This window comes from Pseudoliparis swirei, chromosome 24 (genome assembly GCF_029220125.1).
Source record: "Pseudoliparis swirei isolate HS2019 ecotype Mariana Trench chromosome 24, NWPU_hadal_v1, whole genome shotgun sequence".
Classification (NCBI taxonomy): domain Eukaryota; kingdom Metazoa; phylum Chordata; class Actinopteri; order Perciformes; family Liparidae; genus Pseudoliparis; species Pseudoliparis swirei.
The window spans coordinates 18,419,680-18,446,084 of NC_079411.1; the positions used below are offsets into that span (position 1 = coordinate 18,419,680).

Below are 26,405 nucleotides of genomic sequence, written 5' to 3' on the forward strand. Positions count from 1 at the left end.
AGTTGTTCTTCGCATACGTCTCTTATCACCTTCTCATCTCAGAAAATGGAAGCTGAATTTTTCAGGTTGGCCTCACCTGGGAGAGCGGGAAGAAAAAGCATGGAAGAGATAGGATGTCTGTATTTTAACTAGGTCAGACCCTGCAGCAACGGACCCAAAGAGAGATCAGAAATCCCTTTCCAAGTTTATTCTTTTTTAAAGAGTAACGGCCTTGATGGAGTGTAGAATAATGCTCTAAAGCGGTGTAGTTCCTGTCCCTCCATTGTCTTTGTAATCTACGAACATGAACGTCGATTGAAACACAACACACACTCTTTCCCTATTATTGTTCTTTTTGCATGTGGATCCATTATATGTCATCATCTTGACATTTTGGTATAGAATGAACGAATTTTGACTGTTTTCATTAAATCTTTTAGATTGGAAACCCTGCAGAAATATAGAGGGGGCGTAATATGTTCGCTCCGGGGGGGGGGGGGGGACTCCAAAAACTGTGCAGGCTCATGTTGTGGCAGTTAAAGGCCCCCAGAGAGAGGCTACAGTAACACACAGACACACAGCTCCTCCTTCCATCATCACTTTTACTATTCTCATCAGTGTTCACCAGGACAGAGGAAGATAAAGCTCTTTAAATATTTTGAAATGACAGTGAAATACAACCTCTATGAGGTATATTGCACTTGTGTAGCATATAATTGGATATTGTATTGCTCACCTTTTCAACCCGTGTTGGGAAGCTCACGCTATGAAATAAATGTCTTTGTCTTTCTTCCTCGAAACAAACACAGCAGGTGTCGAACTTCCCCTCTGTGGTAGCTTGTTCAGCTTTTCTTTTTTCTTTTTTATATTGTTGTGTTGGAGTATAGAGGGGGGCGGATCGCACCATTTCTTTCTTTCTTTTTTCCTGCTGCAGGGAAATAAGAAGGCTGGTGTAAGGAAAGCTAAAGAGGCTGACTCAGACCCGACGGTGGCTCTTTGTTAGAGAACAGAGCCTCAGTTCATAGGTTCAGCTTCCTCATTCTGTTGTACAGGCATGCAGGTTTGTGCGAGTGGGTATGGGATAGAGATGTAAACAAAACACTATTTTCATATGAGAAGTGTGATGCCCCTGTGGGTTCATCAGCCGAGAGTGTGGGTGCAGTTGATTGGACTAATTACAGTAACTCAGGGCACCTGTGTCTGGTGCTCTGCAGGTATTTAAAGCCTCTGCTTCTGTCTGTGCTCTCTCTCTCTTTCTTGGTCCTGCAGGCACGCCGGACCTGCTGGGTATATCCTCCTTTACTTAATTTGAGTTGACTTTGATTGGGTTGTGAAAATAAACATCGTCTGTTAAACCGTTATACATGTTGTGACTCCATTTTTGTTGTGGCCTTTGGAGCACGGTCGCAACAAATGGGGGCTCGTCCGAAAGTCAAAAGTTAAATTTTGACATACACTTAGTTGGTAGGAAATTTTCTGTGCGGATTTGGATAGGAGTAATGACAATGGCTATGCCCGCGGTGGTGCAAAGTCTTCACCAGGCTCCTCCCGTAAATTCGCAGGTACAGGGCGACCCGAGGTGGCCAAAGTGGACCTATGTCATTATTGCAGAGGTGGCGGTCATTGGAAGGATCAGTGTCCGTTGCTGGAAAATAAGGGGAAGCCTCGTTTGTCAACATATGCTCCAGCCATGTGTTGTTCGGCCGTGTTGGACAAAAAAACGTTGGGTGTAGGCTCGGGCATGGTGCCTGATAGGAAGCCGGTTTGTACCGACCTGGATGCGGGTTCTAGTTTTGAGCCGTTCATCACGGAAGCTGTGGTGTCAGTAGTCGGTAGTGACACATATGTGCCGATTAAGGTGTTGCGTGATACAGCGGCAAGGTACTCATTCATTGTGGAGTCAGCGTTGCCTTTTTCGTCAGAGACAGAAACGGGGGATTTTGTGCTGATGAGGGGTATGGAGATGGGCTTGATTCCTGTGCCACGGCATACAATAGTGCTGGATTGTGAGCTGGTGCGGGGAGTTGTGTCTATCGGCGTGCGTCCCGCGTTACCACTTGAGGGGATACATATGATTTTGGGCAACGATCTCGCTGGTAGTGCTGTGTGGGCTGGTGTGCCACCGCCGGTGGTGGTTTCCAGGCCGGTGGCATCTGGGGAGCCAGATGAGAGTATTTTGCAGTTTCCAAGTGTGTTTCCAGTTTGTGCTGTGACACGTGCACAGATCCGTAAAAAGTCTGCTGACCCACATGTTTCGGAGTGTAGCAAAAGTAATGTGGTACATGCGGTCTCACTGCCTGATCTCCCTTCGTCGGTGTCAAAGGAGGACTGGGTCAGGAGTCAGAGGGACGATTCATCTCTTTCTGCTCTGTGGACTGAGTTGTTGCCGGCAGAGAAGGTCAGAGACACAGCCCAGGGTTATTTTGTTCAGGGGGACTTGCTGGTGCGTAAGTGGGTGCCCTGTGTTGGTGATGCTGTGGGGGAGGCCATTTTTCAGGTGGTGGTGCCGAGTAGCTTTCGTGATGTGATATTGCAAACTGCGCATGATAGTAGTGGACATTTGGGGATAAAAAAAACCTATGACCGTGTCCTCCGCTATTTTTTCTGGCCTCGGTTAAAGCGCGATGTTGCAAGGTATATTAAAACATGCCACATATGTCAGTTCACTGGTAAACCAAGTCAGATAGTGAAGCCTGCACCCCTCAGTCCCATCCCAGCCCTGGGGCAACCTTTTGAGCATTTGATCATAGATTGTGTGGGGCCGTTGCCTCCATCTAAGTCCGGTTGTGCGTACATGCTTACTATAATGTGCCAGACTACAAGGTACCCTGCAGCGTTTCCCTTGCGCTCCATATCAGTGAAGCCAGTAGTTAGAGCTTTAACCCAGTTCATCTCCACATTTGGGATCCCACGTGTGATTCAAAGCGACCAGGGTACCAACTTTACTTCCCATATGTTCAAACAGATCCTACAGCAGCTGGGGGTCAGGCATAACCGTGCGTCGGCTTACCATGCCCAGAGCCAGGGGGCGCTAGAGCGGTTTCATCAAACATTGAAGTCCATGCTGCGTGCTTATTGTATGGAAATGGGGAAGGACTGGGAGGAGGGACTCCCATGGCTCATGTTGGCGTCCAGGGAAGTCATTCAGGAAAGTACAGGGTTTAGCCCTAATGATTTGGTCTTTGGGCACAAGGTGCGTGGTGTGTTATCTATTCTCCAAAATGGTCTGGTTGAGGGTGAGCCACCTAAAAATTTAGTAGACTATGTACAGGGTTTTCGTCATCGTCTGTATGTAGCGGTGGAAATGGCAAGGAAAAATTTAGCTGGTGCTCAAGCTAATATGAAGAGACTCTATGACCGTAAAGCAGAGTATCGTGAATTCAGCCCGGGGGATCAGGTGTTGGCTTTAATGCCACTGCAGGTCTCACCATTCAAAGCTAAGTTTGCCGGCCCGTACACTGTTGAGAGTAAAGTGTCAGATCAAAATTACTTGATTGCTACTCCAAATCGGAGGAAGTTGGCTCAACTGTGTCACGTCAACCTCCTGAAACCGTACTATGTTCGTGATACCATTGGGGATAGCGTCATGGCTAGAAACTTGGGTGTGGGCCCCATAATGATAGTTGATTCTGTGCTTTCAGATCGAGGGTTGGCTGAGGAGTGTGATGTTAAGGCGCCAGATGAACCTGTTATGTCTGGTAGGCTGAGGAATTCGGAGTCGTTATGCCAATTGGATCGATTGTTGAGTCACTTACCAGCAGCACAGAGAGATGAGTTGGCGGCGTTAATCGGAAAGTTTATGGTACTGTTCGGCGATACGCCATCGCGCACAACTCTCGTGGAGCATGATATCGACGTGGGGGACAGTCCTCCAATTAAGCAGCGATTTTATCGTTGCCCTGCAGATAAGCGTAGGGTGCTGGAGGCTGAGGTCCAGTACATGTTGGACAATCAGATCGCAGTACAGTCGTTCTCCAGTTGGGCGTCTCCTAGTATGCTCGTAGGCAAATCAGATGGGTCTCCGCGGTTTTGTAATGACTATCGTAAGGTTAATAAGGTGACAAAAACAGATTCCTACCCATTACCACGGATGGAGGACTGTATTGACTTGGTGGGCTCGGCTAAATTCGTCAGTAAATTCGACTTGTTAAAGGGTACTGGCAAGTTCCTTTGACCAGCGTGCAAAAGATTTCAGCGTTTGTTACACCTTTCGGTCTGTATGAGTATACAGTGATGAGTTTTGGGCTTTGTAATGCACCAGCGACATTTCAGCGCCTCATGAACATGGTTGTAGCAGGTCTTGAGGGGGTTGCTGTTTATCTTGACGACGTAGTGGTGTTTAGTGACACATGGGATGACCACATTAAACGCATTGGTGCTCTGTTCTGTCGCCTGGCTGAGGCGCATCTCACTGTTAACCTGGCCAAGTGTGAGTTCGCTAGGGCGACAGTGACGTACCTTGGCCGGGTGGTCGGCCAGGGACAAGTTCGTCCGGTAGACGCGAAGGTGCGGGCCGTTTTGCAGTTTCCTGTGCCCACTACTAAAAAGGAACTAATGCGATTCCTAGGGCTGGTCGGGTACTATCGTGCCTTTTGTAAGAACTTCTCCACAGTGGTTGCACGCCTGACTGATTTGCTGAAGGGTACAGTCAAGTTCATTTGGTCTGACCAGTGTCAGGAAGCGTTTGAGAATGTGAGGACCCTGTTGTGCTGTGCACCGGTTCTCGCTGCGCCGCGCCTCGATGAGCCGTTCAAATTGGAGGTTGATGCTAGTCATGTTGGGGCAGGTGCGGTTTTGCTGCAAGAGGTTGAGGGTATTGATAGGTCAGTTTGTTACTTCTCAAGGAAGTTTAATTCGTACCAACTCAATTACTCGACAATCGAAAAGGAGGCATTGGCCTTAATATGGGCCCTCCAGCACTTTGAGGTATATGTGGGGTTTGGGAGTAGCTCAGTTGTAGTTTATACCGACCATAATCCCCTTACCTTTCTCTGTTCACTTAATTGTCCGAACCGGCGGCTGATGAGGTGGGCCCTGTTCCTGCAGTCCTATAGTTTAGACATTCGGCACATTAAGGGCAAGGACAACGTTGTGGCGGATGCTCTATCTCGTGCCCCGGTGGGGTAGGAAGTCTCCCTGGCTCTGGATAATTGATGTTGTTTTTCGGGGGCCTCCGTTTTAAGGGGGGGGCTGTGATGCCCCTGTGGGTTCATCAGCCGAGAGTGTGGGTGCAGTTGATTGGACTAATTACAGTAACTCAGGGCACCTGTGTCTGGTGCTCTGCAGGTATTTAAAGCCTCTGCTTCTGTCTGTGCTCTCTCTCTCTCTTTCTTGGTCCTGCAGGCACGCCGGACCTGCTGGGTATATCCTCCTTTACTTAATTTGAGTTGACTTTGATTGGGTTGAGAAAATAAACATCGTCTGTTAAACCGTTATACATGTTGTGACTCCATTTTTGTTGTGGCCTTTGGAGCACGGTCGCAACAAAAGATAAACTGATGCAAACTAATTCACAGAAATACCTCAGAATTGATTTTATTTATTTATTTTTCATAGATGCAATGAACAATGCAATTTTGTATTTTCTCTTTATTTCCGCTATTCATTTCCACCAAGAACATTAAAAGTAACTTTTTTTTGTCGGAAAGATTCAAATACAAATCCTGTTTCTTTATTTTATCATTCAGGTAAATGGTTGAATAGTTTTGTTGTTTTGTTATTCATATATACTTATTTATACAATCTGGAAATGTTCTTCCACCTTTCTGCTGAGGGCCCTGCTCACTGCTATAAATCCGACTAAATATATTTTGTGACCTACAGATATAGTGGCTTTGCGCTACACCCCTATTATGGGATGAAACATTCGCTGTTCAGTCTAGATCAGTGGAGCTCAAGGGATGAAAAGTCCGCGCTGTGTGTGTAGAGACAGCGAGCGGCCTGAAAGCTGTCGTGGTCTGTAAAGTGTTCGCTCTGCTCCTCATATCTTTTTTCACAGCTCTTCTTCGTGGCTTTGATCCTCTTGTCCTTTCCCTCACCTAGCTTGGTATTTTTAGTCTCAGTTCTTCATCATACCTATTTCTCCTCCAAACATCCATCCGCACTGCCGTCCATGGCCACCTCCCCCCTCCCCACCTTTCTGCTCCTCACCCTGCTCGCCGTCCTCTCTGATTACCTCTTCACCTGCCCTCCTCCTTCGTGCTGCAGTGCTCCGTCATGCTGAGATACGTTCTTGTTCTCTGTTGCATTGAAAGAGATTTGAGCCGGCGAAGAGTGATACTCGCCGGAGCGGGACCTGTGACCTTTGACCTGTCACCCTTTTACCTTTTCTAATCCTCCGGACCCCCAATGTGAGTTTAAGACCATTCCCACAGTTTAGGAATGTACTAAGTGTGTGTGTGTGGGGGGGGGGGATTAACCCAACAACGATATTCACAAGTGTTAATACTCTCAGCAGCCATGTTTTGTGAGCAGCCCTCCTAAAACTAAAACAAGTCGTGCTAACAGAATGAAGAACACAGGACTTCCATTGTCTAAATGTGACACAATGACATGATGTTCACATTTATTTTGAAGGGATAAAATAAACAAAAAAACGTCACCCACAAACCAATGGCTATATACAGTATATGGTATAAATTAGATACATACATTTATCAACAATAAACATAAACAGCTAATTCTAAACCAACTAACTATATATGAATAGTATATATCCAAAATGGCGGAGGCAGAAGCAAACACTAATATGGCCTTACCTTAAATAGTGGACAAACAAAAACGTAAACAATGAGCATCTCAGTCCCAAGAGAGACGAGGCCCCTTCCTCATCCATGTCCCGCTCAAAAACTAAATTACGACAAACATAATTGTTTTATATATTTGTACTCCATTCAGACCATTCCATAAATTCCCCTCACAAATTGAAATGCACATAGTAGTGGTACTAACGCAGTGTTTTCTTTCGAATTAAATTGTCCCCTAAGGTCATGACCCCCTTCTCTGTCTGCACATAAAGACCACTCTATTGCTTTGGGTTATTTTAAGAAAACATATTTTTCAATGAAAGGGTTTTTAATGTTTGCTTGCAATAGAAAAGTATTATATAGATAATGCCATCAGTGTAAAGAGTCACTGGGAGGATTTGGGCAATGTAATAACTGTTTCTGTAGTTCAGGGCCTGCAACTATGTAAACTGACTCTTTCCCCTCTTGCCATCATGCTGCAGGGCGTTGAGGAGGAGCAGCTCTGTCTGGCCATCATGTGCACGCGGGCCTTTCCTGACCTCGTCCCTGAGAACCAGCTGTTACCGGGAGAGGTGGCGGAGCCTGAGGGGGAGGTGGCAGACGAGGGCAGGGAGAGGGAATCGGACAGAGACAGTGCAGTGGAAAGCACCCAAGGGTCAGACACCTCCGACGGGCCGATCAGACCTGGAGACAAGGAAGACGCACTGGGTCATCTCTTCTTCCCTGGGGAGAAGTATGCTGTGTTCCATCTTTCTTTGTCTTTTTTACTCCTACTGCTTTACTGTCGGTCTCATCGTCTCTAAATCAGTCCACATGCGGAGATGCTCCTTGTTTCCTTTGCTGCACATAGTGGAGACCTTCCCTTCATGGGGACACATATCAGTTTATATTTAGCGTGATTGTCCTCACAGCTGTTTTCTCAATCAGACAAAAATATTTAAACATTATTTACAATCCACAAGGGACATTTTGAGGAAACTGTATGCTCTAAACTCAAATAACTCTTTTTCCCCAGGTGTGGTCAGACCAGCGTCTCAGTGACCTCTGACCTTTCCTCGGCCTCTCTGAACGAGGAGCAGTTTGAGGACTACGGCGAAGGGGAGGAACCGGACTACGCTCCCAGCAGCCCCAGCCCAGACGACGAGACTCGAACCAACGGGTGCTCCGACCTCGGCTCATCTGTTCCCTCTAGGTGAGAGAGGGTGAGAGAGGGAAACGTTGTGAGACATCGTTCCTCGTGTTTTGCTGAGGGTCTGAACCTCAACACTGTAAACCTTAACCAAAATAACCCAATCCACAATGAACCAGTGCTATTTAGAGTAAACACTGCTATTTAACACAGAAGAAGCTACATTGTTGTAAAGTGGTCAACATGGTGGTGGGGTGTATTTCTGTTACAAATTAATATTAAAACACTTATGTTAAGTCCCTCCACAACATCTTACTGAAGAGAAATTTGTCGAATTATCTCTCAAACTCTCTGCGTATTTTAAGTGAGCTTGTTGCAACAGGAATATGATTTTTGCTCATTAAACTCATTCATTTAAATGATTGTGTCCCTAAATGGATGATCCCCTTGTGTTCTTCTGCAACTCAAGCACAACATTATTATCCTGTTGTTTTGGGCGTGATAGGGAGTGAGGGTTGAAAGTACAATGCTATGGTAGTGACTATTATTCATACAATTATTATCCAGCTTCTTGGGTGAATCATTTCTTCCAGGGCCAGTAGCAAATGTTTGGTGGCCCAGCAGTGCAGATAAAAGGTTCTCAAAGGTTAGGTTCTGATAAAGACCATTTTCTGTAGCTCCATCTCTGTGAAATACTCTGGGCTTGAGGCTCCACTCTGCCAAATCAGCACCTGACTCATTATTATTATTAGAGTCTTGACTATAGACGTGTAGCTTAGGAGTTATTGCGCTGAAGGCCACATTAATATTCAACAAAGGCCCGTGTTTAATGGGATTGAGTGTCCCGGCTGATAGAGTGGCTCGCATACCAAGCAGACAAAACTCACCAAATGGAGTTGGCATGGAGAATTACATTTAAAATGAGGCCCTTGATTTACAAGAAGTGAAAGAAGTTTGAATGACTGCAGTACGAAGTGGGTTAAAAGCCTCCAAAATCAATTATGTCGAGTTTTTGAGGTTGAGAGTTTGAGAATGCTGTGTTGAAATTCGGGAACGTGTTGGACAACTATAGCAAAACCAGGCAGTGTATTTTCAGGCATATGTAACGCATGATGGCAGGGGGGGCCCAACTTTTTTCTTTGTGGGCCATAAACAGAAAATGTTTGTGCAGTTGCCGTGCATGAAAATCAATGTTTCTATATCAGGAAACTCCACGACACAACACTACTAAGCCTTTTTTTACATTTGACATTACAGTCAATTATTGGTGTGCTCCTTGTAAATATAATTTCAAATCAATTCAAATTACCCACTTAGACTATATTATGGTATCTGTAAATCTGTAAAAATATGTTTTTTTGGGAATAGCCTGAAGACCCGATGCAATGCAATCCTTATTTTAGCATCAGATTTGGTCATAAGGTCATTGTTTCGCTTTGAGGGTTGACACTTCCCCAACTCACTGGAACACAAATAACTAAAGTGTATGTGTGTGTGTGTGTGTGTGTGTGTGTGTGTGTCCAGCGCGGGCCAGACTCCTCGTAAGGTGCGTCATCATTACAACGGGGAAGTGATGGACGTCTACTGCTCTCAATGCAGCAAGAAGGTCAACCTGCTGAACGACCTGGAGGTTCGCCTCAAAAACCTCAAGACTAACAGGTGAGACACACACACACACACACATACACACAAATACAAGATCTACCCCCACTAAGTGTTAGTGCAGCTTCAACAGGAAGTGACTTTGTGAGCGACATGGACTTGCTTGAGCCGGGGATCGAACCGCCGGTTGACGGACGACTCTATTACTGCTCTATTACTGAGTCACAGTCGCAATAGTTGAATAATTGGCGACAGGAACTATACACCACGCTGTGACCACTGTAAATAATGTCTGAAGTGATCTTCCTCCTGTGTCATGCACTCACACACGCTAATCGCGTGTTACCTAATGTGGTCACTCCTTGTGCTTACCTCATCAACCATTGTAATCGGGAATCTATTAGTGGAAACATAATCCATTAATACAGAACGCTGGCTACCTGCAAACGCACGAGTGCAACACAGCATCGCAGAATAATGTTTTTGAATTATAGTGTAGAAGTTACTTTTGTTTCTTTCCTCGGAATCGCTGCTGACTGCAGAGAAAGAGTTAGAGTGAGAAGAGAAAGAGCATGAGGTAAGGGAGAATGAATATAAAATTGATTGGGGAATGGAGTGAGCTCGTAGGAAGTGGATTCAGATTAAACAGGATGTTGGTAGGAATGGATCTCGACGAGGAAGGATGAGAATGGGGGGAAAAAGGCACCATATAGCTCAGTCCAAAGAATGATGTGTTTAAGGCTCGAGGGATTCAGAATGGACAGATGAGGGAGAAAACGGTATTTAAAGGATTAAGCTCCTTTACATACAATTAATCCAATTCAATTAGCTACAGTGAAAAGCATGGGGAATGAACATGAGAAATTAGAGGGTGTGGTTTGACATTTTTTGGAAGATCAGCCAGTGAGCAACAAGAGGTTCAAGTAAAAATCGACTCAAATCACGTGCAATGGGACAAACCGTAACATGTGGATGTTACATAAGTGTAGATCACTTTCACACACACATATATTTAATAATTAATGAGTGCATTTTGTGCAAATTAAACTTTAGAGATTAAAGATACACACTGTAAGCAGTAATTCTCCTCTTCCCACTTACGACATGAGAGGCCCATTTGTGTTGGGCCAACAGTTTGTTTGCTCTTTTTGTTAATCCGGCGTGAATCCCCGACACAGACGGACTCGTCACACTGAATGAGTCTCTGGGCGTTTGTTCCCCTGAGACTGGAACCTCCGCTCACTGAACCAGGAGCGATGATGTGTTATCATTGACATGTCCTTCTGTCTTTCTTTCCCTCTTTGCTGCACGTCTGTCCCGCTGAACAGACACAATCTAGTCAAGACGTATCGCTGCCAGTTCAATGCAATAAAAAATGTCTGTCATTTTGTTTTATCCTTTGCAGCCCTATCAGGAAAATCACCAGCAATGCTTTCGGCAGGTAAGCCACTCACCTGTGTGTGTGTGTGTGTGTGTGTGTGTGTGTGTCCCCATTGGTGTCTCTAGACATTAGTGTGTGTGTGTGTGTGTGTGTGTGTGTGTGTGTGTGTGTGTGTGTGTGTGTGTGTGTGTGTGTGTGTGTGTGTGTGTGTGTGTGTGTGTGTGTGTGTGTGTGTGTGTGTGTGTGTGTGTGTGTGTGTGTGTGTGTGTGTGTGTGTGTGTGTGTGTGTGTGTGTGTGTGTGATGTCTCTCACTTGTACTCTGTGCGATATACAACCACGTGTTTGCTCTATTTATTGAGTCACACACGAACCACGCAGCAAGGTTAGTTATCACTCGGCCTGCCAGACTATTGTCCTCGAGCACCCGGTTAATCAGTAACAGGTTGTTCAGAAAACAAAACGCATGACATCTGGATGGAATCAATCGGATCTGAATCTCTGAAATCTTTTGGTTTTGTTCCGGGGTTGGTTCAAAACAAAAATACTTTGGACATCGGCTTTTTTTCCCGTGTTTGCCTCGTTGGTCTGCACTGAGTGAAATGTTTTGTGTCTCAGGCTTTTGTCCTTTTCCAGGCGCAGTAACTGAGTTATAGCGACAGAGTGAAAACGGCCTGTCAGACCTGATCTATGTATTCAATATACGGTTCGGCTCTCTCTCTCCCCTTGTTCCCGCTACTGTACTCTCTGTCTGGTTTGATTACCTCTTCCACTTTATTGCCCTCTTTATCTGTTCGTCCACTCCTTCTCCTTCCTGTTCCCTCCTTTCCATGCCTCCGCATCAGCTACAGCCGCGGTTGGAGGCGTCATGTCATTCATATGTGCGTCCGGTCTGTTCTCTTGAACACGATATCAAAGAAACAATCTGGCACCACGACTCAAGGGTGAACCTATTTTTCGAATTTGGCGGTCAAAGGTCACTGTGACCTCACAAGACACTTTTTGGCCATAACTCAAGAATGGATATGCTAACGTGTCACTTTCACTCAAATGGCTGAAAGGATAAAATGATGAGGTAATGGAATAGTTTTTCAGTTTTTCTCCTCTCCATATTGCTAATCTCAGTAATGGATCAAGTTTATCCATCAGGGGGAAAAGAGGTGTGTGCGTGTGTGCATTTGTGTGTGTCTGTAAATTCAGTTTGCACCATCTTCCCACCTAAACCTTGATGCAATCTCGCAGTAGGATCAGTACACACTCTCCCTTTCACACTTTCTCAAACATAAACACACGCACAACTATATATATATATATATACTCAACACACTCAGAACCAGCTAGTGCTCACCTGGATCTATTCGGGGCAGGTTCTTTAAGTGTGTGTCTCTGTGTGTTCGAGCAGGCAGCTGCTTCACAACAGCAACTTGAGCAGCAGTAACGGCAGCACGGAAGACCTTTTCAGAGACAGCATCGACTCCTGTGACATCAACATCAACGAGAAGGTGTGTGTGGGTTTGTGTGTGTGTCTTTGTGTCTGTGTGTGTTTGTCTATCCATATTGGACCTGTGTCAGTGGGACTGTATTTAAAACTGAGCTCTCCTGCTTCTGTGTCGATATTGACAAACTCATAAAAGGTATCCGTACGCTCTTGGCACTAAAATCACAGAGTAAAGATTTACTCCTGGTGGATGTGCAGAATACTAATTCATAGGGTGAGCCCCATCAGGATTCCTCTGGGTTGTCATTATGAAGCCTTCAGGAAGTCAGAACAATGTTCTTGTTTAACGCCAATGTGATATTGTTGTTTTGTTGAGGGGTATTTTCTCAACAGAAATCATCTTACATCCTTTCACATAACTGTCACAGTCATTATGTATATGAATATGTTCTGGATTAAGCTAACTGTCTCGGTTTCTATCAGGTGAGCTCTCTGGAGAAGAAGGTGGCAGATCTGGAGAGCGAGATCCTGATGAACGGAGATATCAAGTCCAGGCTGAAGCTGGAGAACACGCAAATAGTCCACAGGTAGAGTCAGACAACGGGCTTTCACAGGAGAGTAACTCTCAGCTGCAGTTGTGACTCGGTTTTAAATGTGTTTTCTTCGTGTTCTTCGACCTCAGGGTCCATGAGCTTGAGGAGCAGCTGAAAGACCAGGAGACGCGAGCAGAACAAAGTCTGCATGAGGAGCTGAGGCGACACCGAGAGTCCTACAGCAAGATGGAGAGGGACAAGAACATGCAGATAGAGCTGCTGAGCAACCGGTGAGAAGCACATAGGCGACCGAGCACACATACATGCACGTTATTATGCTCATGAAAGTGTATAATCTGATGCGGAGAGATGGTATAGATAAGGGTTTGTTCAAAGTAAAGGGATGGACACTGATGTGCCTGAGGCGAAAAAGCAGAATGGTGACTGATGTAAAAGGGATTTTGTGTTTTTAAGAGTGAAGCAGGTGGAGGAGGAGAACAGTGAGATGGGTCTGAGCATGAGCCGGCTCAAATCACAGTCGGAGAAACTGGATGAGGTAAGGCATGTTTACTTTTTGCTCCTCTTTTGTGTGTTTCTTTTTACGTGGTCAAAAACAAAACAAAAATCATGAAGCCTCTTGTGGCTGGAGTTAGAAAGAAGGAAACGTACAGACCTCTGTAGCTGCTACGGACTCGAGGCGACATACATGAGCCGCTCCTCAAGTGACACCAATGTGGGGAACGAGGGCACCGGGTTTTTGACTTGGTAGAAGAATGTTTGGAATGAAAAGACAATAAGCCTCATGCAAGAAGACCAATTTTCTCGGATTTTGAAGATAGTTTATGCAAACAGTCTGCTGTTGTCCTTCACTAATGGATCGTATATGTCATTACTTTTAAGCAATTTGGGGTTCAAAGAGCCGATGGAAACTACACTTTATGATGATCCTGTTTGACTCCTGATGGGGAGGTGGCTCCTCCCATCAGTGTGTGACTGGATGTGAATGGTGTCATATAGTGTTAAAGCGCTTTGAGTGGTCGGAAGACTAAAAAAGTGCTATACAAGTCCAGCTCCATCAATATAAACATCTTAAACTGTAAAACATCTATAATTACTTGACCCCCTACCATCGCAGCCATCGGTGGCTCTGTGGTGTGCCATGACAGCAGTTGTTATTATCCCCCGGATTACCATATTCCCATAAATCTGACAGCAGAATATTTTTTGTTTGCTGTGCATTGTAAGCCTGACAGTTTTAGTGTGTGTTATATCCGTGGACACATCCGGCTGATGCTCTTATCTAGACCAACTCTCCAGCTAACTGTTTCTCTTCATCAAGTGCATGGCCCTACTGCCCCTTAATGGCATTTTACTTAACCGTCGAACAACATAAAAAGACAACATTACAAGAGGAGGGGTGCCAATGGGTGCTGAACCACGCCTCTATTTTGAAACACTATTTTTAACAATTATTATAGCATATTATTGTTAACTCTTGCTCACAAAGTAAGCTTGTGACCAAAGGGAATGGCAGGCTGAGTCTTGTGACTCACAATAAGTGTACAGTGGTGTCTGTACCTGCTCTCTGTCTGTATTTTCTTATTCTTCTGTGTTTGGGGCATTTTTGGGGTGTCAAACAAAAAAATCTCATCCAAGAGGAGGCTACATAAACCCAAACCGTGATAAGGGGCGTGGCCTCTAGTGTTGTAGGATGAGGGACCAACTTTGAATGCTGTGTCTTCAAACTGACTGCAACTGAAAAAATGTTACTCTCTAACTCGAATGGAAATACCACGTCAAAGACGTTTTGCAAATTTTGACTGATTGCATACTGTAAATAGGAACGCCTGTCTCATGAGGGAGTGTATGTTTGCCTGTCCGTTTTTGACACGCACAAAACCAACTGTCCTTCCTCAGGAGAAGCAAAGGATGACAGACAAGCTGGAGGACACCAGTCTGCGCCTGAGGGACGAGATGGACCTCTACAAGAAAATGATGGACAAGCTGAGACAGAACAGACAACAGTTCCAGAAGGAAAAAGAAGCCATGCAGGAGGTGGGAGGGGCTATTTTACACATGCACGGAGTGGGCCGTTGGCTCCGCCGCCTCGTACACCTACAGAACACCGGACCGGCGTGATGTAACATCGTCCATGTCTCCTCGTCTCTGTGTAGCTTATTGAGGACCTGCGTCGCGAGCTGGAGCATTTGCAACTCTTCAAGCTGGAGGCGGAGAGACCCGGCCGCGGTCACGGCTCTTTCTCTGGGCTGGCGGACTTCAACAACAGGACCCGGGAGGTGGAGCTAGAGCACGAGGTCAAGAGGCTCAAGCAGGTACTGACGAAAGGCCGCCATTGTCCGTGCACCGTAAGAGTGGCGTAGCAGCGAGTGTGTGCCTTTAAAATGCAGAGACGGTCATTTCACGTTGATGTGAGAGAATGTACTGCTTTAGATGCACTGAAGAGGACGAGATGTGCAGAGATGCCATGTCTCAAAGCACCAGACATAATTATACCCTCACAGATTGAACGCTGTCTTTTATGTGTGAAAACTTTTTTAATGTTTTTAATTTTGTTTGTGGAAGCAGGATCAGAAGTCTGTTGGCATTTAATTTAATTGAGCAATTGAACAGATCTCCTGTTTTCCAATCTATATTGTCCAAAGTGTGTCTCAAATGTTGACAGGTTCATTTTATTTGTCATAAGCTTTTTAAAAATAGATATTTATTACCTTTTTAACATAACTGACCTCGATGCTACTTACTGACTTATTTCTACGAACAATTATTACACAGACCATGGCCAATTTAGAGCCTCTTAACTGTTCCTGCACAGGGACTCAGATGGGCTTCTTGACTTCACTTTACCCCTGCAGAACTCTGAAGAACAGTTTCCATTTAACACAATGAGTTATTGTTCTTCTCGTGGCTGCTAAGAGCCTCAAATTGAAGCAGGCTGATTATATTATATATAATCACGCATTGCCAGTGGGGTAAGGGGCTGCCAACGCTCTCAGTCAATCAAATTGGCTCCTCGCATTACCTTAAAAGCACCTCAACGCGCTGTACTTCATCCCCACATAACACCAGCTGCCGAGTACACGTGTCGAGGACATTCTCTCTGCTCTTTTCCTTCTGTGCTCCCAGATCTGCTGACATCTTTATCGGTATAGTTACCTGCCTGCCAGGTTTAAATGTCACGTTACTGTTTCTAGTCCTGCAAAGTGCACAGACCTTGTACAAAGCAAACATTAGAGACCGGAGTATTTCTCCAATCTCTCTGATAGTAAAAAAAAAAAAAAAAAAAGTAGGTCTTAACACTCCGGGAAGTGGCACAGAAGCCTGTGTCCGGCTCGTTTTCAAGACAGCACACCAAACCTGTGTGTGTGTGTGTGTGTGTGTGTGTGTGTGTGTGTGTGTGTGTGTGTGTGTGTGTGTGTGTGTGTGTGTGTGTGTGTGTGTGTGTGTGTGTGTGTGTGTGTGTGTGTGTGTGTGTGTGTGTGTGTGTGTGTGTGTGTGTGTGTGTGTGTGTGTGTGTGTGTGTGTGTGTGTGTGTGTGTGTGTGTTACCAGGGACTAAGATAATAAACTCCACGTCTCCCCTGTGGCCTCAGACCAGAAGTGGAAGGATAATACTTCATTCTCTCTTAATATTCTGATATAATGTGGTAAACACTGCCCTGTGACATCCATGAGGATTAGCTCACTATCTGACCTCTGTAAATGTCTGTGTGTTTGTGTGTGTGTCCAGCGATTAGCGTCCCAGGACTTTCTCCCCCATGAACTCCAGCACCTGGTGTTGTCTGGGGCTCGGCTCCGCCCTGGTCTGATGGTAAAATTGCATCTGTGACCTCCCCATTAACCACTAATCCCAATGGAGTAGAGTGAACGTGCCCGAGCTGAACCGGGGTCAGTGTTGCAATTCCCTCGCTAACGGCTCGGGGTTGAGCGAGGGGAACAGGCACACTGACTTCTTATCGGCGGTCAAAGGCAACTTAATCACGGCAACTTAATCACTTTGTCACTTTCATAACACGCCAGGCGGAAAGAAACAAGGGCAGGGAAGCAGTTTGTTCTGTAACACTCATAACCCCTGTTGCATCTTATAGGCGTTGGCAAACTAGTTTGCTGTGTTTGCTGCTCCTGAAGTGCAGTGTTCTGTTGCATGGGTTGAGTGAGGCTTGAGTCGCAACCTTTTTTTTTTTCATCGCCGCAGACGAGGCTCGCCCGGTCCACGTACTTATCTCTTTTCTATTCTTTTCTTTTCTTTCTAGGAGAGCCAGAAGCTGAGGGAGCAGAACGATGAGCTCAACGGTCAGATCCTCAGCCTCAGTTTGTACGAAGCCAAAACGCTGTTCGCCACGCAGACCAAGGCCCAGTCCCTCGCTGCCGAGATAGAGAACGCCTCCAGAGACCAGGTAAACATCTGGAGGGGAGACGTACCACACACGCACATTTCATGCTTCACAGGTAATCGTTAACTACTCATTGTAGTTACCGCTTACCTGTGTTTATTGGACATATCACAGCAGTGTTCTAGATATTACATTGTTGTAGATTTGAATGTATTGGGCATAATATGGAGGTATGGAGGAATAATTGAGCACTATGAAATCTGTGCCTAGAGCAGCATTAGAGCTGAAACGGGCGGTTTTGTGTGCTTGAAAAACATATATATACGGGCCTTTGTTGAATATTGTATGTGTATATATCTATATATATTTATATATAAACATATATTTATATATATGTGTGTGTATATAACAATGCATGCACCTGGTTATTGTAGCTATACCCATGAATCAAATACCATCATGTAGCCAATAGAAGTTGGAGAGTAAACTAAAGAGACTCTACTTGTTGTGAACTAAAACGTATTGAACAAACGTCTCTCTCTGCAGTTGATGGAGGCCCTGAAGGAGCAGGAGGAAATCAACATACGCCTGCGACAGTACATGGACAAAATCATCCTGTCCATCCTGGACCACAACCCCTCCATCCTGGAGATCAAGGGCGAATAGCAGTGACTCAACTGAGAGGATTGTTCCAGATCTCTGGGGGCCGGGGATCTTTCCAGTTGTTTGAGCAGAACCTGCGACCCGGGTCAGGAACCTGTGCAGGAGAGCAGAGGGAGCCAGAGCCGGTCCGAGGCAACTGGAACGAATGAATACACACGCGTCGCCACCGGCTCCCGGTGGCGGGAAGAGAACCTCCAGGACGGAATTCTGCACTGAACTAAAGCGAGTTTCTATGTCTCAACTAGGAATCGCTCCCGGACTGCAGGTCATACCACTGTGACTCTTCCAGCCCGCTCTGTTTTTGATCCGCTGTCTTATGCTGTGAACTGAAGTCACTGTAAACAACTTCTGATCTCATTTGACAAAGCAGGTGATTTCTCCACTTCGCGAAACACTCTCTGAGGAGGATGTGACATGCCACGATGTCGTGCTCTGGACACGTGTACCTCGGCACAACAACTGGAACAATGTAACAAACCTGTATCCTGGTGTAGTGTTAGCTGTCTTATCCACAGGCGGCTAATATATTTGATATGATGTTTTCGAGAAATGCAGTGAAACCAGAACCCTCAAGAGGCACGAAGGCCGACCAGTCCAGTGTCACCTGATCTGTAAACGGCCTCCTCTCTTCTCCCCTGTCACGCAGGCGTTCTCTGGAGAATGCGTGTTGTTATATCTTTTGGACCCGGAGCATTCTTAGAGAGGCTAGAGAAAAGTGTCAAAGGTGGTCAGAGAGAGAAAACAAAGAGAGGGGAGCAGAAGACGTGGGGCGTTCGACGGCGGGCAAAGCGAAAGGAGGGTTTAAGTGAAGTCGGTGATGGTTGAGAGAAGGTGAATTTTGTATCCGTTAATTCTTGAGAACATGTCTTCCAGTGAGCTTGCGGTGTCAATCAGTCCGATAGTGAATCACAGAGAAGTGGCCCTGAGTCGGTTCAGATGATCATCACTTTAAGCTGCGACCGAGGAGTGTCTTTAAGATGTGACTTCCATTGCTGCCGTTTGCCAGCAGTGTGTCGGCTTGGGAGGGAAAATAAAATAAAGTACATCGTTGCTAGAAGTGGACCCGATGACGTTGCACAGAAATGTACAGATATGAATGTACGGGGTGTGGTGACTGGTGGCCGAGCCAACTCCCTACGCTCGGCGAAATCAACTCAGATATTGTACGTGAGCAGCACAGGAGACTCACTTTGTGGAACACACAAACTGGAATTGGCGATTTCGTTGAAGCCTACAGGTTAGAGATTGTTTTTTAAATCCCCCTGAAACTCTTTATACTATAAATATCATGAATGTATAACTGGATATTTCCCCCCTGAATCGCTGTAATTGTTCTGCGGTACGTTGGAACACACATGTACAGTATTGGGTACTGTAATGAGGACGGCGTTGTTCAGGGGAAGGGAAACGATTACATTCTGCTGTATTATGTAATTACTCCAAACTTAAGTTTTGCTTCCTTGCACAAAAACAAACAAACAACTTCTTTGTTTCCTTCTGCATGATTCACCCTTTCTTCTGTCGGTGCCTTTTTTTAAGGAAATTTTTTCGAGACGACATCGCGATAGATTCACATAGTTTTCCGAGGGTACGTTATATGTCTACGTCCGACATATTTCCTTGACTTGTAAATGTTGTAATTAAATCGTGATACTTTGTATTCATGTGCCACTCACCACTCTTTTTTCAGATTGATACTACAAAAACTATTTTCTACAGTTTTATCTTTTTAGGTTTCCTATTATTAAAGCGGTATAGCACAATTCTTTGTGTGGCACGCAGGCCAGGTTAGCGTTTTGGGAATATTTTGTCAATGTGATGATTTTTTAAAATGCAGTCAGGGATTTAATGTTTCAGTTCACGGTAAGTCCATTGCTTTTCAAACTGCTTTAAAATTGCTTTTATATGGTTGTAAACTGTCTTCCTAACTTAAACTAAATGGTGAGAAATATGAGCAATATTAACTTATTTACCAATACCGCCTGATTTGTGTCTTCACACGCTTCACACATCTTTTCCTTTCGAGCTGCTCTAGAGGAAAAAAAGAAGAGCTGTACAATTTGTCACAAACCCATTTTAGGTAGCTCTTACATTTTTAATTATTAGGACTATCTTATTCGATGTAGTCGCTATAAACAGCAATTAAAATGGCTTTGGCAGTGAGGCTGTCTCAAAAATGTCTTGTTTTAAATTACGTTCATGTCTCCTCATTTCCATTTGTGATATTTCTAAAAGAAGATATCACTTGTTCTATGCTGCTAATTGTGTTGTACATCCTGAGCTGTAAATAAAAAATATTTCCGCTGACTAAGATAACCCATTCTTATCCAGGCACATCGCTGATCTCAGAATTAACATTCACTGTTTATTGAAAGCCGGTTGCATCAGAGTTACGTTTAAACATTCGAAGAAGCAGTGGACTCACACGACTGGAGTTGAGTGAGGGGTGAGTTAATCTTGGTATCTATAATGTTTGGCCCGAAAAACACACATGTGAACAGCAGAACAAAGTACAGCCTGCACTGTACTGGGAGGGCTTTTCAGTTGCACTCAAGTTCACTGTACAGGCCAGTCGAGTTCCTCCACACCAAACCTGGAATCGGGAAAGGGTCTCTTGCCCCAAAATGGGACCGCTGGGGGGTATGCATGAAGATTACCATCATTTGAACAGGAGGCCTAGTCTCAGCTAAGTCTAAAATTGTTATTTGATATCAAACGCTGTTTATTCCCAGTCTATTTATTAGGAAAACAGAAGAAACATTGTTTTAGCTTGCTTGCTACTTCACACATGATGCTGCTGTAAAGGAAAACAATACACACATATATATATACTGTACTTTACCCCTTTGCTGCTCTAATCCTGTAAATGTCCCCACTGCGGGACTAATAAAGGGTTATATTATTTTATGTGCATATATATATATATATTGTTTTTATATGTATATATATATGTTTATGTATATATACATAATGTGTGTGTGTTAAATGTACATCATTTGTTTTCCTTTACAGCATCATGTGTACATTTTTACACATTTTTTTCTCTAAATATTTATATAATTAATTCTCCATGCATTGTGTGAGAAGTTCCTTTCTTTGCCGCAAGGGGTCACTGTTCGATCATTAACGTCCAAGAAATAAGAAAACTATCCGGAACAAACCAACAAACTCACTGAATAACCGTTTCGGCCCACAGGGGTTGATGGATTTGATGAAGCAGACGATTGGTTGCTCTTTTAAACGTTTTTTAAATGTCTAAACAAACCCAACTCTGCAAACTACATAGTTTTTCTGGAGCCACTTATCGGCGTGTGGTCTCCCTCGTCCCAGTCCCACACCTTGAGGCGCCAGGACAGGTAAGGGTAGCTAACTAGGTCATTTCGGTTTCACGCTAGAGGTCAATGATGGGATTGGGTTACCATTAACAGATTAGTTGGGAGGTTCCCGTGTCTGTGTTGTGTTATCTGGATTGTTGTTTTCTCCATTGTTCAGACGTGTAGGCCCACAAGCAACGGGGTCAACCACCAGGCTCGGCTAACGCTAGCTCAGCTAGCCCGTGAGGGCCGTTAGCGCGCTACAGGTCAACCGGCACGAGACAAAGTCACGTGATTAACTTACTAATTAAACCTTTTAATGTTTGTCTTTCTTCTTTCGGACATGTTGCAAAAGTTCTTCTCAAATAGTTTGACGAACCGTTTCAAACGATGATGTTGCAATCAAATTCACGTCTTCCGAGCAGCGAGACGTTAAAGGTCGTCGAGTGTATTTGCTAGATTTTTATCAAACTGTTTTCTTGTCAAGGCATCACGAAAGTAAATCCAGCACAGTGAGAGGGACCAGTAGAGAAACAATATAAATACATAGATCCACTTTATTTAGGATCAAATCAATACCTGTTAGAGTAGGTTAATTTAGGGGGATTAATAAAAAAGTAATGCAGCTGACTACAATTATATATCAATGTATCAACATAAACACATAACTCACACAGAAACATATATATATATATATGTGTGTGTGTGTGTATATATATATATATGTGTGTGTATATATGTGTGTATATGTATGTATATGTGTGTGTATATATATATATATGTATGTGCATATATAGATATGGATATATAGATTTGGATATATGTATTTTTATCAATTGAGGTTGAACGTTAGCAAAAGCTGTAAAAAATCAAATAAATAAAAATCCAACATTCATGAAACATTAAAGCCTTGAGGATATTCTTAAGTGCAAGCCTTCAAAGCTTCATGTTCAGACCTTTTGCTTCCATAACCTGCGGACTTCCCACATTAATCCTCCCACTTCTCTTGTCTATTGACAAAAACTGTTCAAGGCCATCCAAAACCGTGCAAATTTGAGTAATTTTAAGTATTTGTAAAGAATGGCAAATTGCACACGAGTGCATTTCGCAACATATTAAAAAAACTAAGAGTGCAAGTCAAAGCTACGGATACTGGTTTTATTATTTTGTAATTTTTCGGGGGTCATGGGATCACCAAAGTAATTAGGATTCATGCTCTGGAGACCATGAATGTAAAGAAGTTCCAATAGTTACCAAATGTGATATTTTCACAGATATCTAAAATATTGTTTGTATATATATCTTGTCATTCTTTGAGCTTGCATCAAACGCTCTGTTTATACATTACAGGTGACGTGATGCCTCATAACGGTTTGAACTATGACGGTAGAAGAGGAGGAACGCGTCACAGCAGCCGGAGAGACAACTATCGGGTCCCATTCACAGGTTTGGTGAATGGAGCCGTCACGCACAACGGCTGGCCAGCCGCTGCCACCGAGAGCGAGCCGGCCGGCACGGGGAATGGCGCCGAACGCCCGTGCGTGGTCAACGGTGACGTCGACCACTGGTACAAGGCCAAGAGCGCAAAGGCAGCGCCCCCGAGCACACACGGGAAACAGGGAGGCATCGCTTCAGCTGGCAATCCCCGTGGTATTTCGGGGAAGGGGCCCGCCGGTCGACACGTTGCCGCCTCGGCCTGGAATTCGGAACAAATGGCACCACAAATCATCCCGTCAGCAACGGCCAAGAACCAGTGGAGAAGGAGGACGTTCAGGCGTGAGAAGAGGTGCGCCGCCGACCTTTTTGTATTCATCTCACACCTGCCAGTCGATTCTCCCCAGTATAACTTGAAGTAGTGCTGGTGTAACGAATTGGATCAGTTCAAATGGAGATCTTTTTGTTCCATCAGACAAGTGATTTAAAAATTTAGGATTTCTACTTACTTAAAGGGACAGTTCACCCCAAAATTAAAAACACACATTTTCCGTATTAGCCGTAGTGTTCTTTATCTATCTAGTTTTATCTTCTGTAGAGCTGTCCGCCGTCCCTCCAATATTTTATGAAACTGTTCATAACAAGGTTCGTGGATTATCTCGGGTTACATTTTTTGAATGTATTGTTTTGCTTCTTTGAGGCTAAGGGCCAGATAGTTGTATTTGTATATATAGAATAGACATCTCTACTGCGCGTGCGTGTACACAGCATCAGAAAATTTCACAAATTGGTGAAAGATCGGTGTCTTTTGCAAAGAAGAAATTGCCACGTATTCAATCTTCCAATTTTTCTAGAAACATGGCAACCAGTACAAAGAACCCTCCACTCCCACTGATGCCACCGCAGGAGGAGGAGGACTGGGAAAATGAGATCCAGGAGGTCACGCTGACCCACTCGGAAAATAACTGTGACAACATCCAACCCTACGGTAAAGAAAAAACATCTAAATATTCTGACTTCTTCCTCCACAGCACTGTACGTATACCATATGCTGATGTCACTAAATGCCTGTGATGCATACATACACTAGTTAAGTGTATATATACACAAGCAGTCACCTGTAAAACTGATACGTATTTTTCTTTCCTTCAATAATGACATTGAGACTAAAACATTATAATCCACCAAATATACATTTCAAATAGTTTGCCCCGAAAAGAAGAAGAATAATTAAATGATTAACACTTCTGTTAAGTTGGTGTTCCCTCAGTGTTACATGCCCAGAGAGAATCATTTTAGAACACTATACCTTTTCATTTTTCATGTGTTTTCCAGTCCAGGCAAGCGTAAGTGAGCCCAGATCAACGTTGAGCCACAGTGGCATGCATGTGGGATCTAAGTATTATGGGTAGTCGTTTGTCTTTGTCTCCTCATTGGTCAGATTTAAAAGTTTAATTCTGTCATCCAATTCAAGTCATGCTAACTTTCTATTTTTCTGGGACGTTGCTTTGCTTTAGCAACCCGTCTGTGTGTATTTGCTCTTGCTCGAGGTGGCATTGTTTGACTTTACACTGGAACAGGAAGTTGTCCCTATTTTGAATCTGCACACTGCTGAGAAGCTAAGCTTCCAGTTTTCTCTTCTATGTCTTCTGCTCTTATTGAACTGTTGCTCAGAGAGATCTTTGTCTGTTTTTACCCTTTCGGTTGTCTGTGTGGGTGAACCGTTGTCCAATGTTTTGGGCTCCATTTACAAAAGCTGACTTCCTTTCAAAACCAAAACTAAGAAATGTATGTAACAATTTCCCCTGACGTTTTTTCAAGGTTTGTCTCGCTACTTTCTCCTCACGTTGGTTTTCTGTGCCCTGCTCCAGGGCCACAGGATGTGATCCATTTGTCTTTTCGGGATTTGACGCTTCAGCAAAGGGACGCAGTCGACCTGCCGGTGACCGACAGTTACAACCCGGCCGTGCACCACCGATGCCCCGTCCGCTGGAGCTGCCACAACGTCTCCGCGGAGCAAGACCAGTACGCAGACGCTGACGAGTAAGCCAGACGTGTTGCTGCGTGAGAGGACTGGTCGACCAAAAAGAGCCGCCGACGAGTTCTGCTGTGTATCTAGTTTGCCGGCGTTGGCATTGTACGGATTTGTAGGATCCTGTTTGGTCAGCAGCTGTCCCATTTCTCCTCATCTAAAACATTAGTGGGCGAATATTCCATTTTCTCTTAGGTTATCATCTATACAAAGCTTCAAAATCTAATTATATTGCTATTTTAGTTCTTCGGTTGCATTCAGGTATTTTTTTCTTATCGTAGCTTTGGTTTTATATTTATATTTTATATCGCACCATATTAATTTAGTTAACTTTTGTGATCTTAAAGAATGATTTTAGATAAACTGGCAGACTTTTCTGTTGTACCACTTCAGTGACTGTTGTTACTGAAAGGGTCATGCATTTACCCTTCTTTCCTTATCTTCATCATTTTCTGCGAGAATTCCAAGAAAGGAAGCAATGTTTTTTATGTCCATGTTATTCCTGTGTTTTAAAATGCCTGAAGTAGGAACACCGTTTTCATAGTTGGTAATTAATTGTGTTTATCCAATTTGCATGTTCGCAACAAGTACGTGAAGCAACCATTTTAATTTGGGCAGAGCCAATTTGAGTTTAGAATTATGGTCTGCCCTTTCAGACTTTAATTTTTCACGACTGCAATAAATCAAATCCTCTTCTACCTATCTTGTGGTCAAAGCGTGCATGTTTACCTCCGCTGGTCACAACGTTGCCCAGTTCAAATCCCACTGCTTCATATTCGATGGGAGATTTGAGAAGCAATGACCGCTTTTGGCCACTAGATGGGAGGGCTGCTGTGAGATTAAAGCTTCCTCTAAATTATCCCACACAGCTTCTGGGAGTTCATTGGGTTCATTCCCAAGGATTTGGGAGAGACGAGCACCCACTCGCACGCACCGTTGTTCAAACCCCCGTTTTTGTTTTCTTTCGGAAGCTGAAGTTGGCGTTGCAGGCAACTGTTGCTCAACTGATTATTGTCATCGAATAGCTTTAAATCATTCATGTCCACAGGCGCCATGTCAATAATAGATTGAGGTCATAATCTCCAGTCGTGAGCGCTGATGAGATTGTAGTTGGATTCTGAAGTCGAGCGCCGGGGTTTATTTTGTATTGTTTCCTTAAAAAGTATACGGCATCAGATCATTAACTCTCAAAGAGATGAAGCAGCTTGTGATGTTCCCCCGCCATTTATGCCACGCTCATTGTTGATGTGAGGGGCAACTGTGGAGGAGTGATGATGGGCCGGTGTGGAGATGACGTCCCGCTTTCTAGTGTTAGCAGACACTGAGGATGGGGAGTGAGCACTTTGCGTTGAAGCCCTGCTGAACTGCTCGAGAGGCGGTTTACAAAACGGATGACGGAACGACCGTCTTTTGTCTGTGTGGCGCGTGAGTTCCTCCCAACGGCGTCTTTAAGTCATCCCGCCAATGATCCCTCTTTGCGAAGTTGGCTCGCCCTAAAGTGAAAACAACCACTCCGCAGCAGAATTCACATGTGCTATTTGTTTGATCTTAAGACATTTTAATAAACATTTGTGAGCAAGAAGAACTCTCTCTCTCAAAGCCAAAGCCTCGTAGTTCCACCGATGCTGTTTTCACATCCATGTGAACTGTTTTTAGTTTTTAAATACTTTTCACTCCAAATACAAAAAAGGAAAAAGTGCATTTAAAGTTCCCCTCAGATTCTCTTCTCGAACCCCATCTGTTATTCATTGTCATTGCAGTAGCTCCCATCCTCTCACGTGTAGCTTTTGTGAGAGGATGCTTCA

At 44.3% G+C, this 26,405-nt stretch overlaps 2 protein-coding genes across 8 annotated transcripts in view; both read left to right on the forward strand.

Annotated features, from left to right (window-relative positions):
* Positions 1-20,127, forward strand: part of rab11fip4b (RAB11 family interacting protein 4 (class II) b) — a 56,982-nt gene extending 36,855 nt beyond the window's left edge. For 4 of the 6 annotated variants that reach the window (XM_056408834.1, XM_056408837.1, XM_056408836.1 and 1 more), the window contains 13 exons: positions 7,208-7,458; positions 7,741-7,917; positions 9,379-9,513; positions 10,862-10,897; positions 12,238-12,337; positions 12,757-12,860; positions 12,956-13,096; positions 13,281-13,362; positions 14,724-14,861; positions 14,981-15,139; positions 16,554-16,634; positions 17,077-17,220; positions 17,704-20,127. In XM_056408834.1, the coding sequence (XP_056264809.1) occupies positions 7,208-7,458; positions 7,741-7,917; positions 9,379-9,513; positions 10,862-10,897; positions 12,238-12,337; positions 12,757-12,860; positions 12,956-13,096; positions 13,281-13,362; positions 14,724-14,861; positions 14,981-15,139; positions 16,554-16,634; positions 17,077-17,220; positions 17,704-17,823 (1,668 nt within the window). In that variant the 3' untranslated portion in view covers positions 17,824-20,127. Of the gene's footprint in view, positions 1-6,233; positions 6,330-7,207; positions 7,459-7,740; positions 7,918-9,378; positions 9,514-10,861; positions 10,898-12,237; positions 12,338-12,756; positions 12,861-12,955; positions 13,097-13,280; positions 13,363-14,723; positions 14,862-14,980; positions 15,140-16,553; positions 16,635-17,076; positions 17,221-17,703 lie in introns of those variants that run through there. The other 2 variants (XM_056408838.1, XM_056408835.1) reach the window with 2 other exon arrangements.
* A 789-nt stretch (positions 20,128-20,916) lies between these two features.
* LOC130189859 (uncharacterized) lies at positions 20,917-25,431 on the forward strand. 2 transcript variants are annotated; one of them, XM_056408850.1, is made up of 4 exons: positions 20,917-21,176; positions 22,485-22,920; positions 23,423-23,556; positions 24,440-25,431. In XM_056408850.1, the coding sequence occupies exons 2-4, from the start codon at positions 22,493-22,495 to the stop codon at positions 24,613-24,615; spliced, it is 738 nt and encodes a 245-aa protein (XP_056264825.1). In that variant the 5' UTR covers positions 20,917-21,176; positions 22,485-22,492; the 3' UTR covers positions 24,616-25,431. The 2 variants fall into 2 exon arrangements, with proteins under 2 accessions (XP_056264825.1, XP_056264826.1); XM_056408851.1 differs by lacking the exon at positions 20,917-21,176 and having other exon boundaries at positions 22,346-22,920.
* Positions 25,432-26,405: the final 974 nt, after the last annotated feature.

What these genes read in the sequence shown, in the direction of transcription:
- LOC130189859 (XM_056408850.1), top strand. Translation starts at nt 22,493, where the DNA reads ATGCCTCATAACGGTTTGAACTATGACGGTAGAAGAGGAGGAACGCGT. An exon ending in ACGTTCAGGCGTGAGAAGAG is followed by an intron (nt 22,921 to 23,422) that starts GTGCGCCGCCGA and finishes CAATTTTTCTAG; the next exon opens with AAACATGGCAACCAGTACAA. An exon ending in TGACAACATCCAACCCTACG is followed by an intron (nt 23,557 to 24,439) that starts GTAAAGAAAAAA and finishes GCCCTGCTCCAG; the next exon opens with GGCCACAGGATGTGATCCAT.